The sequence below is a fragment of the Oncorhynchus clarkii genome, chromosome 12, assembly GCF_045791955.1.
Source record: "Oncorhynchus clarkii lewisi isolate Uvic-CL-2024 chromosome 12, UVic_Ocla_1.0, whole genome shotgun sequence".
NCBI classification, from domain to species: domain Eukaryota; kingdom Metazoa; phylum Chordata; class Actinopteri; order Salmoniformes; family Salmonidae; genus Oncorhynchus; species Oncorhynchus clarkii.
Window position 1 is genome coordinate 86,985,225 of NC_092158.1, and position 12,507 is coordinate 86,997,731.

Sequence of the window (12,507 nt, forward strand, 5' to 3'; positions counted from 1 at the left end):
TTGTTGTGTCACAGTCTGAATTTAGAATGGATGAAATGTAGGTGTTGTTGTGTTACAGTCTGAATTTAGAATGGATGAAATGTAGGTGTTGTTGTGTCACAGTCTGAATTTAGAATGGATGAAATGTAGGTGTTGTTGTGTCACAGTCTGAATTTAGAATGGATGAAATGTAGGTGTTGTTGTGTCACAGTCTGAATTTAGAATGGATGAAATGTAGGTGTTGTTGTGTCACAGTCTGAATTTAGAATGGATGAAATGTACATGTTGTGTCACAGTCTGAATTTAGAATGCATGAAATGTACATGTTGTGTCACAGTCTGAATTTAGAATGCATGAAATGTAGGTGTTGTGTCACTGGCCTAGACACAATACCCCCATAATGTCAGAGTGGAATTATGTTTTTACACATTTTCACAAATGAATACAAAATTGAAAAGCTGAAATGTCTTGAGTCAATAATTATTCAAACCCTTTGTTATGGCAAACCTAAATAAGTTCAGGAGTAAATATTTGCTTAACAATTCACATAATGGGTTGTATAAGTCACTGTGTGCCGTAATAGTGGTTAATATGATTTTTGTATGACTACCTCGTCTCTGTACACAACACATACAATGATCTGTAAGGTCCCTAAGTTGAGCAGTGAATTTCAGAGATTCAACCACAAAGACCAGGGAGGTTTTCCAAAGACTCACAAAGAAGGGCACCTACTGGTAGATGGATAAATAAAAAAACAGACATTGTATATCCCTTTGAGTATGGTGAAGTTATTAATTACACTTTGGATGGTGTATCAATACACCCAGTCACTACAAAGATACAGGCGTCCTTTCTAACTCAGTTGCCGGAGAGGAAGGAAACCGCTCAAGGATTTCACCATGAGGTCAATGGTGACTTTAAAACAGTTACAGAGTTTAATGGCTGTGACAGGAGAAAACTGAGGATGGATCAACAACATTGTAGTAGAACGGTCTAATGATAACATCAAGGTCTAATGATAACATCAAGGTCTAATGATAACATTACGGTCTAATGATAACATTAAGGTCTAATGATAACACCAAGGTCTAATGATAACATCAAGGTCTAATGATAACATCAAGGTCTAATGATAACATTAAGGTCTAATGATAACATTACGGTCTAATGATAACATTAAGGTCTAATGATAACGCCAAAGTCTAATGATAACATCAAGGTCTAATGATAACATCAAGGTCTAATGATAACATTACGGTCTAATGATAACATCAAGGTCTAATGATAACATTACGGTCTAATGATAACATTAAGGTCTAATGATAACACCAAGGTCTAATGATAACATCAAGGTCTAATGATAACATTAAGGTCTAATGATAACATCAAGGTCTAATGATAACATCAAGGTCTAATGATAACACTATGGTCTAATGATAACATTAAGGGGCAAAAATTAAGAGGCAAAAGTATCAATGTATGTTGGTGATTGAAGATTTCTCTTGATTCCTCTTCAACCTTGAAGGGCCTCATTGAGGACCAGGATAATGTCTCCAGTTTCTCTAAAACCCAACTCTGATGACCTCACTATATTATGGATACAGTCTCTAAAAGATACAAACTTTAAATTGTCATTACAAGCATTTCGCTACACCCGCAATAACATCTGCTAAACACGTGTATGTGACCGTTGAAATTTGATTTGATGAGGTCCACTCTTCATATTTTGAAGAATGGTGGTGGCTGCATCATGTTAAGAGTATGCTTGTCATCAGCAAGGACTAGGAAGTTTTTTTTTAAATAAAAATAAATGGAATAGAGCTAAGCACAGGTACAATCTTAGAGGAAAACCTTGTTCAGTTTGCTTTCCAACAGACACAGAGAGAAAAATTCACCTTTCAGCAGGACAATAGCCTTAAAAACAAGGCCAAAAAATCCCTGGAGTTGTTGACCAAAATTACATAGACTGTTCCTGAGTGGCCTAGTTATAGTTTTGACATAAATCTTCTTGAAAATCTATGACAAGATTATAATATGACTGTCTAGCAATGATCAACAACCAACTTGACAGAGCTTGAAGAATTTTAGAAAGAATAATGTGCAAATATTGCACAATCCAGGTGTGTAAAGCTCTGAGAGACTCACCCAGAAATACTCACAGCTGTAATCGCTGCCAAAGGTGATTCTAACATGTATTGACTCAGGAGGTTGAACACTTAAATAAGCAAGATCTATTAGTGTTTCATTTTCCATCATTTCTTTACAATTGTTAGATTTTTTCTTCCACTTTAACATTACAGAGTATTTTGTGTAGATCGTTGACAATAAATTACAATTAAATCCATTTTAATCGCACCTTGTTACACAACAAAATGTGGAAAAAGTCAAGGGGTGTGAATACTTTCTGAAGGCAGTATAGCTGGCTACTGAATAAATAGCCACAACCTGTCCATAGAGCAGTCTACTGAATAAATAGCCTCAACCTGTCCATAGAGCAGTCTACTGAATAAATAGCCTCAACCTGTCCACAGAGCAGTCTACTGAATAAATAGCCTCAACCTGTCCATAGAGCAGTCTACTGAATAAATAGTCTCAACCTGTCCATAGAGCAGTCTACTGAATAAATAGCCTCAACCTGTCCATAGAGCAGTCTACTGAATAAATAGCCTCAACCTGTCCATAGAGCAGTCTACTGAATAAATAGCCTCAACCTGTCCATAGAGCAGTCTACTGAATAAATAGCCTCAACCTGTCCATAGAGCAGTCTACTGAATAAATAGCCTCAACCTGTCCATAGAGCAGTCTACTGAATAAATAGCCTCAACCTGTCCATAGAGCAGTCTACTGAATAAATAGTCTCAACCTGTCCATAGAGCAGTCTACTGAATAAATAGCCTCAACCTGTCCATAGAGCAGTCTACTGAATAAATAGCCTCAACCTGTCCATAGAGCAGTCTACTGAATAAATAGCCTCAACCTGTCCATAGAGCAGTCTACTGAATAAATAGCCTCAACCTGTCCATAGAGCAGTCTACTGAATAAATAGCCTCAACCTGTCCATAGAGCAGTCTACTGAATAAATAGCCTCAACCTGTCCATAGAGCAGTCTACTGAATAAATAGCCTCAACCTGTCCATAGAGCAGTCTACTGAATAAATAGCCTCAACCTGTCCATAGAGCAGTCTACTGAATAAATAGCCTCATGTATAACTATTTCTAGTGAACCTATATCTACTCAGTATAATCCTAAAATACTACCTTGACTTGCGATAAGAGGTAAGAGGATATTCTCTATACAGGTACACACACATACTGTTGCTAGGTAACTAGTACTTGAAAACTCATAGAGAGATGACACCTGAGTTTCCCACTTGGAAAGTATCAGAATTAACCAGGCTGTTAAACTTAGGTTAATGTTCACTCCTAGGTTCCCGAGTTTCCGTCACGAAATGCAGCATTTTTGCAGCAGTGGTTTAGAGTTGAGTCAGATAGAGAGACAATCTATCACACAATCACTACCAGTACCAGTAACTACTACCAATGTCCTGGTTCCAGTAACTACTACCTATGTCCAGGTTCCAGTAACTACTACCTATGTATTTGTCCTGGTTCCAGTAACTACTACCTATGTATTTGTCCTGGTTCCAGTAACTACTACCTATGTCCAGGTTCCAGTAACTACTACCTATGTCCAGGTTCCAGTAACTACTACCTATGTATTTGTCCAGGTTCCAGTAACTACTACCTATGTATTTGTCCAGGTTCCAGTAACTACTACCTATGTATGTGTCCAGGTTCCAGTAACTACTACCTATGTCCTGGTTCCAGTAACTACTACCTATGTCCTGGTTCCAGTAACTACTACCTATGTATTTGTCCAGGTTCCAGTAACTACTACCTATGTATTTGTCCAGGTTCCAGTAACTACTACCTATGTATTTGTCCAGGTTCCAGTAACTACTACCTATGTATGTGTCCAGGTTCCAGTAACTACTACCTATGTCCTGGTTCCAGTAACTACTACCTATGTCCTGGTTCCAGTAACTACTACCTATGTATTTGTCCAGGTTCCAGTAACTACTACCTATGTATTTGTCCAGGTTCCAGTAACTACTACCTATGTATTTGTCCAAGTTCCAGTAACTACTACCAATGTATTTGTCCAGGTTCCAGTAACTACTACCAATGTATTTGTCCAGGTTCCAGTAACTACTACCTATGTATTTGTCCAGGTTCCAGTAACTACTACCTATGTATTTGTCCAGGTTCCAGTAACTACTACCTATGTATTTGTCCAGGTTCCAGTAACTACTACCAATGTATTTGTCCAGGTTCCAGTAACTACTACCTATGTATTTGTCCAGGTTCCAGTAACTACTACCTATGTATTTGTCCAGGTTCCAGTAACTACTACCTATGTATTTGTCCAGGTTCCAGTAACTACTACCTATGTCCTGGTTCCAGTAACTACTACCTATGTATTTGTCCAGGTTCCAGTAACTACTACCTATGTATTTGTCCAGGTTCCAGTAACTACTACCTATGTCCAGGTTCCAGTAACTACTACCTATGTATTTGTCCAGGTTCCAGTAACTACTACCTATGTATGTGTCCAGGTTCCAGTCATTAACACTTCCTCCATGTCATGAACGTGGTGGTCTGAAGAAGCGGTTGATGAAAACAGTGTTGAAGTTAGTAGCGTGTGGTCCCACTCTGTCCTCCAGGTGTTCTATCGCTACCTGGGCCGTCCCACCCGCCGAGCCGCCCATCAACCCTCCGAAAGCCCCTCCCATCGTCATCCCCATCGCCCCCGCCACCGCCCCCATCGCCATCCCCATGGCGGCCCCCGCGGCCAGCCCCAACCCCGCCCCTACGGCGAGCGACGTCCTCAACCATCCGTTGTCCATCTCGGCTTTAGCCCTGATCTCTGCTCCCACGCTGTTGTTGTAGGCTTCCATCTGCCAGCGCAGCGCCTCCCCGCGGTACTGCTGCTCCAGCTCCCTCCACGCCTCCTCCGTCTCCGCCGCTCTCTTCTTCAGCAGCTTCCTCTCTTCCTTCCTCACGCTCTCCTCCGCCTGCCCGTAAGAGCGGCTGGTGTAGTGCTGCCCGCCCAGGGTCGCCAGCATCCGTTCAATCTTCTGGAGGAGCTCCTTGTCTCGAGAACGGTCCCTCCAGTTTTTGTTGAAGACGTGGTAGCGCCCGCCGCACTGCTCAACGAGCTCCCGGAGGTGCCAGTCGGTGCTGACCCGGTTCTCCAGGGCCAGAATGTCGACGTCCCCCTCGTAGGCCAGGAGGACTATGGTGTGGGAAAGTGCATCTTCACCGAAACGCTTCACCATCAGCTTGGGCGTCTTGACGTCGTTGGGGCAGATCTGCTCCAGGTCAAAGGCCATGAGCAGAGCGTGAGGGCCGGGGGCTGACAGACACTTGCACCTAAATAAAATCACATGTTATTTACAGTGTTACATCACATGAAAAGGCTGCAAAACACCTTACTGAAAAGGTGCAGCCTAAACACTTACAATTTCACCTGCAGGGAGACAATACAGAAAGAACAATATGTTTTTATTGTGTTGTGTTGTATTGTATCGTATTGTGTTGTATAGTGTTGTATCGTATAGTGTTGTATTGTGTTGTATCGTATAGTGTTGTATAGTGTTGTATCGTATAGTGTTGTATAGTGTTGTATCGTATAGTGTTGTATAGTGTTGTATCGTATAGTGTTGTATTGTGTTGTGTTGTATAGTGTTGTATAGTGTTGTATCGTATAGTGTTGTATTGTGTTGTATCGTATAGTGTTGTATTGTGTTGTATCGTATAGTGTTGTATCGTATAGTGTTGTATTGTGTTGTATCGTATAGTGTTGTATTGTGTTGTGTTGTATTGTATTGTATTGTATTGTATTGTGTTGTGTTGTATTGTGTTGTATCGTATAGTGTTGTATTGTGTTGTGTTGTATTGTATTTTGTTGTTGTCACGAACCTCGCCGAGGATGGTGCTTCTTCCTGTTCGGGCGGTGCTCGGCGGTCGTCGTCGCCGGCCTATTAGCTGCCATCGATTCCCTTTCCGTTTGTTTTGGGTTATTGGTTAATTGGGTACACCTGTTTTGTATTAGGATTTGTTTGTAGGGTATTTAGGGGCACTAGGCCCGCTGGGTATTTGTGCGGGCTTGTTTTTGTTACTCTGTGTTTTGTTGGTGTGATTTATTATTGTATTTATTCTCCGGACTGTTTAGTCCTGTTGTTGTTTTGGACTAGCAACGTATTTACGCCCTGTGTGTTGGCGTGACTGTTTTTGTTGCGCTGGGGAATAAATCTGAGGAAAACGACTGAACCCTGCTCTCTGCGCCTGATTCCACCCACCACACCTAGTAGATCGTAACAGAAGCCCGCACCATTGAAATGGAGTCAGCAGGAGCAGCGACCACTCCTCTCCCCACTATGGAGGAGCACGTTCATCACCATACAGCTGTCCTCCATCGGATTGGTACCGCGATGGACCAGATGATGGAGAGGATGGAATGATGGGAGAGGAGTGGTCTCCCGACATCTACCCCAGCTCCCCCACTCCCGACACCACCTACTCCACCTACATCGTCCTCTGGGTCCGGCGCACTACGTCTCTCCCCCCCGAGGGAGTACGATGGAGCGGCTGCTGGGTGCCAGGGATTTTTACCGTGCGTCCGGCTCCCTCGGGTGAGGAGAGTGTGAGCCTCCTCGTCTCCTGTTTAACGGGCAGGGCCCTGGACTGGGCTAACGCAGTCTGGAACAGTCCAGACTCAGCTCGGGACAACTACCTGGAGTTCACCTGCCGTTTCCGAGTAGTGTTCGATCATCCACCAGAGGGTAAAGCGGCGGGTGAGCGACTGTTCCACCTCAGACAGGAGACGAGGAGCGCGCAGGACTTCGCGTTGGAGTTTAGGACCCTAGCTGCTGGTGCTGGGTGGAATGACAGGGCCCTGATGGACCATTACCGGTGTAGTCTCCGGGAGGACGTCGGCCGGGAGCTGGCTTGCAGGGACACAACTTTCTCCCTGGATGAACTAATAGACATGTCTATTCGATTGGACAACCTGCTAGCTGCCCGCGGGCGTTCAGAAGGGGTCCTGTTAATTCCACCGTCCAGCTCTCCCACTCCCACTCCGATGGAGTTGGGAGGAGCTGCATCTAGGGGGATCAGAGGGGGCTCCTCCTGCTCCTATTGTGGACGGAGAGGACACACTTCGGACCGGTGTTGGAGGAGTCCCTCTGGGAGTCGAGATGGTCGGCAGAGCGCTCCTCGGCCACCCCAGGTGAGTAAGCACCAAACTCACCCAGAGCCCCCTGTTGGTCACATGTTTTTGTTAATTTTTTTCCCTGCATTTTTCCCCTCTCTTCAGCATAAGGCGCTAGTCGATTCAGGCGCAGCTGTGAGTTTTATGGATCGTGGACTCGCCCGTAAATTGGGTATTCCGTTAGTGCAGATAGACCCACCTGTCCCCGTGCACTCCTTAGATAGCCGACCGCTAGGGTCAGGGCTGGTCAGGGAGGCCACGATTCCGCTGGACATGGTAACGCAGGGGAATCATAGGGAGAGGATCAGTTTCTACCTTATTGATTCACCTGGGTTTCCGGTGGTGTTGGGGGTTCCCTGGCTGGCTATTCACAATCCCCTTATTTCCTGGAAACAGGGGGCTCTTAAGGGGTGGTCAGACGAGTGTTCAGAGAGGTGTTTAGGAGTTTCCATCGGTGCCACGACGGTGGAGAGTCCAGACCAGGTTTCCACCGTGCGCATTCCCCCCGAATATGCCGATTTGGCTATCGCTTTTAGTAAGAGGAAAGCGACCAAATTACCACCCCATCGACGGTGGGATTGCGTGATAAACCTCCTGGAGAACGCTGCACTTCCCCGGAGTCATGTGTACCCACTGTCACAGGAGGAGACGCTGGCTATGGAAACATATGTCACGGAAGCTCTGAGACAGGGGTACATTCGGCCCTCCATGTCACCCGTCTCCTCGAGTTTCTTTTTTGTGAGGAAAAAGGAGGGAGGTCTGCGTCCGTGCATTGATTATCGAGGTCTCAATTCGATCACAGTGGGTTTTAGTTATCCGCTACCTCTCATCGCTACGGCGGTGGAATCATTCCACGGAGCGCGTTTCTTCACAAAACTGGACCTCAGGAGCGCGTATAATCTGGTGCGTATTCGGGGAGGAGACGAGTGGAAAACAGCGTTTAGTACCACATCAGGCCACTATGAGTACCTCGTCATGCCGTATGGGTTGAAAAATGCTCCAGCCGTCTTTCAATCCTTTGTAGATGAGATTCTCAGGGACTTGCACGGGCAGGGTGTGGTAGTCTATATTGATGACATCTTGATTTATTCTGCCACACGCGCCGCCCATGTTTCCCTGGTGCGCAAGGTTCTTGGGCGACTGCTGGAGCATGACCTATACGTCAAGGCTGAGAAATGTGTGTTCTCCAAACCAGCCGTTTCCTTCTTGGGTTATCGCATTTCCAGCTCGGGGATGATGATGGAGTGTGACCGCGTTAACGCCGTGCGTAATTGGCCGACTCCGACCACGGTAAAGGAGGTGCAGCGGTTTTTAGGGTTTGCCAATTACTACCGGAGGTTTATCCGGGGTTTTGGCCAAGTAGCGGCGCCCATTACCTCACTGCTGAAGGGAGGGCCGGTGCGTTTGCGGTGGTCAGCAGAGGCTGATGGAGCCTTCAACCAGTTGAAGGCACTGTTCACTGGGGCTCCCGTGTTGGCGCATCCGGACCCTTCGTTAGCATTCATAGTGGAGGTGGATGCGTCCGAGGCTGGGGTTGGAGCCGTGCTGTCTCAGCGCTCGGGTACGCCACCGAAGCTCCGTCCCTGCGCTTTCTTTTCTAAGAAGCTGGGTCCGGCAGAGCGGAACTATGATGTGGGGGACCGGGAGTTACTAGCTATGGTAAAGGCCCTGAAGGTGTGGAGACACTGGCTAGAGGGGGCTAAACACCCTTTTCTCATCTGGACTGATCACCGTAATCTGGAGTATATTCGTGCAGCGAGGAGACTGAATCCGCGCCAGGCTAGGTGGGCCATGTTCTTTACACGTTTTAGATTTACGATCTCTTACAGACCAGGTTCCCTCAACACTAAGGCCGACGCACTGTCCCGTCTCTATGATACCGAGGACCGGTCTATCGAACCCACTCCCATCCTTCCTGCTTCTCGGCTGGTGGCCCCAGTGGTATGGGAGGTGGACGCGGACATCGAGCGGGCGTTGAGGGTTGAACCTGCGCCTGCACAGTGTCCGACTGGCAGAAGTTACGTACCGCTTGGTGTCCGTGATAAGTTGATTCGGTGGGCTCACACACTACCGTCTGCGGGTCATCCGGGGATCGATAGGACAGTGCGGGGTCTTAGAGGGAAATACTGGTGGCCCATCTTAGCTAGGGATGTGAGGCTCTATGTCTCTTCCTGTTCGGTATGCGCCCAGAGTAAGGCTCCTAGGCACCTTCCTAGAGGGAAGTTACAGCCCCTCCCGATTCCACAACGGCCATGGTCCCATCTCTCGGTAGATTTCCTTACTGATCTTCCCCCTTCTCAGGGGAACACTACCGTTCTGGTCGTTGTGGATCGGTTCTCTAAGTCCTGCCGTCTCCTTCCATTGCCTGGTCTCCCTACGGCCCTACAGACTGCAGAGGCTCTTTTTACCCACGTCTTCCGGCACTATGGGGTCCCAGAGGATATCGTCTCCGATCGGGGTCCCCAGTTCACATCTCGGGTTTGGAAGGCGTTTATGGAGCGTCTGGGGATCTCGGTCAGCCTTACCTCTGGTTATCACCCCGAAAGTAATGGGCAGGTGGAGAGAGTAAACCAGGAAGTGGGCAGGTTTCTGAGGTCGTATTGCCAGGACCGGCCAGGCGAATGGGCAAGGTACGTCCCATGGGCAGAGTTAGCCCAGAATTCTCTTCGGCATTCGTCCACGAATATGTCGCCATTCGAATGTGTACTGGGTTACCAGCCGGTCCTGGCTCCGTGGCATCAGAGTCAGACCGAGGCTCCTGCGGTGGAGGAGTGGGTACAGCGCTCTAGAGAGACCTGGCGGGCAGTCCAGGATTCTCTCAGGCAGGCCAGTGAACGGCAGAAGAGAGACGCTGACCGCCACCGCAGTGAGGCCCCGGTGTTCGCACCAGGGGACAGGGTCTGGCTCTCGACCCGAAACCTGTCCCTCCGCCTGCCCTGCCGGAAGCTGGGGCCGCAGTGTGTGGGGCCATTTAAAGTCCTGAGGAGGATAAACGAGGTGTGTTATAGATTACAACTTCCCTCTTATTATTGTATTAACCCCTCGTTTCATGTGTCTCTCCTCAGGCCGGTGGTAGCTGGTCCCCTACAAGACGGTGAGGTACCGGAGGTCCCTCCACCCCCTCTGGACATCGAGGGGTCCCCGGCGTACACAGTACGAGCTATTCTGGACTCGAGACGCCGGGTGAGGGGCCTGCAGTACCTCGTGGACTGGGAGGGGTACGGTCCGGAGGAGAGGTGCTGGGTACCGGGGAGGGACATTTTAGATCCTTCCCTCTTGAGGGATTTCCATCGCCTCCACCCGGATCGCCCTGCGCCTCGTCCTCCGGGTCGTCCTCGAGGCCGGGGTCGGCGCGCTGCGGGAGCCGCGCGTCAGGGGGGGGGTACTGTCACGAACCTCGCCGAGGATGGTGCCTCTTCCTGTTCGGGCGGTGCTCGGCGGTCGTCGTCGCCGGCCTATTAGCTGCCATCGATTCCCTTTCCGTTTGTTTTGGGTTATTGGTTAATTGGGTACACCTGTTTTGTATTAGGATTTGTTTGTAGGGTATTTAGGGGCACTAGGCCCGCTGGGTATTTGTGCGGGCTTGTTTTTGTTACTCTGTGTTTTGTTGGTGTGATTTATTATTGTATTTATTCTCCGGACTGTTTAGTCCTGTTGTTGTTTTGGACTAGCAACGTATTTACGCCCTGTGTGTTGGCGTGACTGTTTTTGTTGCGCTGGGGAATAAATCTGAGGAAAACGACTGAACCCTGCTCTCTGCGCCTGATTCCACCCACCACACCTAGTAGATCGTAACAGTTGTATTGTATTGTGTTGTGTCGTATAGTGTTGTATTGTGTTGTATCGTATAGTGTTGTATTGTGTTGTGTTGTATCGTATAGTGTTGTATTGTGTTGTGTTGTATCGTATAGTGTTGTATTGTATTGTATTGTGTTGTGTTGTATTGTGTTGTATCGTATAGTGTTGTATTGTATTGTATTGTGTTGTGTTGTATTGTGTTGTATCGTATAGTGTTGTATTTTGTTGTATCGTATAATGTTGTATTGTGTTGTATCGTATTGTGTTGTGTCGTATAGTGTTGTATTGTGTTGTATCGTATAGTGTTGTATTGTGTTGTATTGTATCGTATAGTGTTGTATTGTGTTGTATTGTATTGTGTTGTGTTGTATCGTATAGTGTTGTATAGTATTGTATTGTGTTGTATTGTATTGTATTGTATTGTATTGTATTGTATTGTGTTGTATTGTGTCGTATCTGTAGCTCAGTTGGTAGAGCATGGCTCTTGCAACTCCAGAATTGTGAGATTCCCAGGACCACCCGTATGTGATGTCTGCATGCATGACTGTAAGTGGCTTTGGATAAAAGTGTCTGCTAAATGGCCTGTAGTATTAATATGTTACATTTAGCATTTCTGCACTTTCTGTCAACTGTGAGCAAGAATCAATCATGTTAACGTCACCTCTTCTTATGGGTACAGACGTTAACACTACAGAATACATGACACAGAAGAGCATAGACACAGCACAACATTACGGCCACCTCTTCATCTCCGTCTTCATCTTGGTGCGGGACAGGTGCTTCCCGTAGAGGTTGGGTCCGTTGACCACAGCAACACGCGTCCCGGCCAGGTCCCCCAGGTTCTTCCTGCTCTGGACGATGCTGGTGACTTCCTTGGAGAACTCCTCCCTCCCCAGGATAGAGTTGGTCAGGGAGAACTGAGACGGTCCACTGGACCCCACCACCAGGATCCTCAACTCCATGTCAGTGGACTGAGCTTCCGGGACAACAGAGACCATTTGATGGTTAACAGTTATGGAAAGGTTAACTTAGGTCAGTTAAAGATCAGTCTAACCACGTATCAGTGTCCGGAGAAGATCATGATGTTTTCATCATGCTAAGACCATTTGATCATCAACAGCTACGGAAAGGTCAGTCAGACCAGATATTAGCACATGTTGCCGGGACAACAAAGACCAACAAAACATTCCTTTACCTTTCATCAACTAGTATCACTATCACAGCTATGTTGACGTCTCTTTGTTGAGAAACAAAAAAGTCATAAATATGTTTTCACTTTTCATTGGATAAAAGACGATTAGATTCTTAACAACAGGGTTGTGGTCAATTCGAATTGAAGGCAGTCAGTTCAGGAAGCAAACTGAAATTACAATTCAATAATAAAGAAAGGGCATCTATTTTCAATAAACTAACAAGCAGAAGCTATTTATCTAAAAAAGTTCAAATGTATTTATTTT

The 12,507-nt window shown here is 46.6% G+C and overlaps 1 protein-coding gene across 1 annotated transcript in view; it reads right to left on the reverse strand.

Annotated features, from left to right (window-relative positions):
• Positions 1-4,531: 4,531 nt before the first annotated feature.
• Positions 4,532-12,507, reverse strand: part of LOC139422334 (GTPase IMAP family member 9-like) — a 9,666-nt gene continuing 1,690 nt past the window's right edge. The window contains exons 2-3 of the mRNA XM_071173533.1: positions 11,792-12,026; positions 4,532-5,412 (exon numbers count right to left, since the gene is read on the reverse strand). Of these exons, the coding sequence (XP_071029634.1) occupies positions 4,623-5,412; positions 11,792-12,026 (1,025 nt within the window). The 3' untranslated portion in view covers positions 4,532-4,622. The remainder of the gene's footprint in view (positions 5,413-11,791; positions 12,027-12,507) is intronic.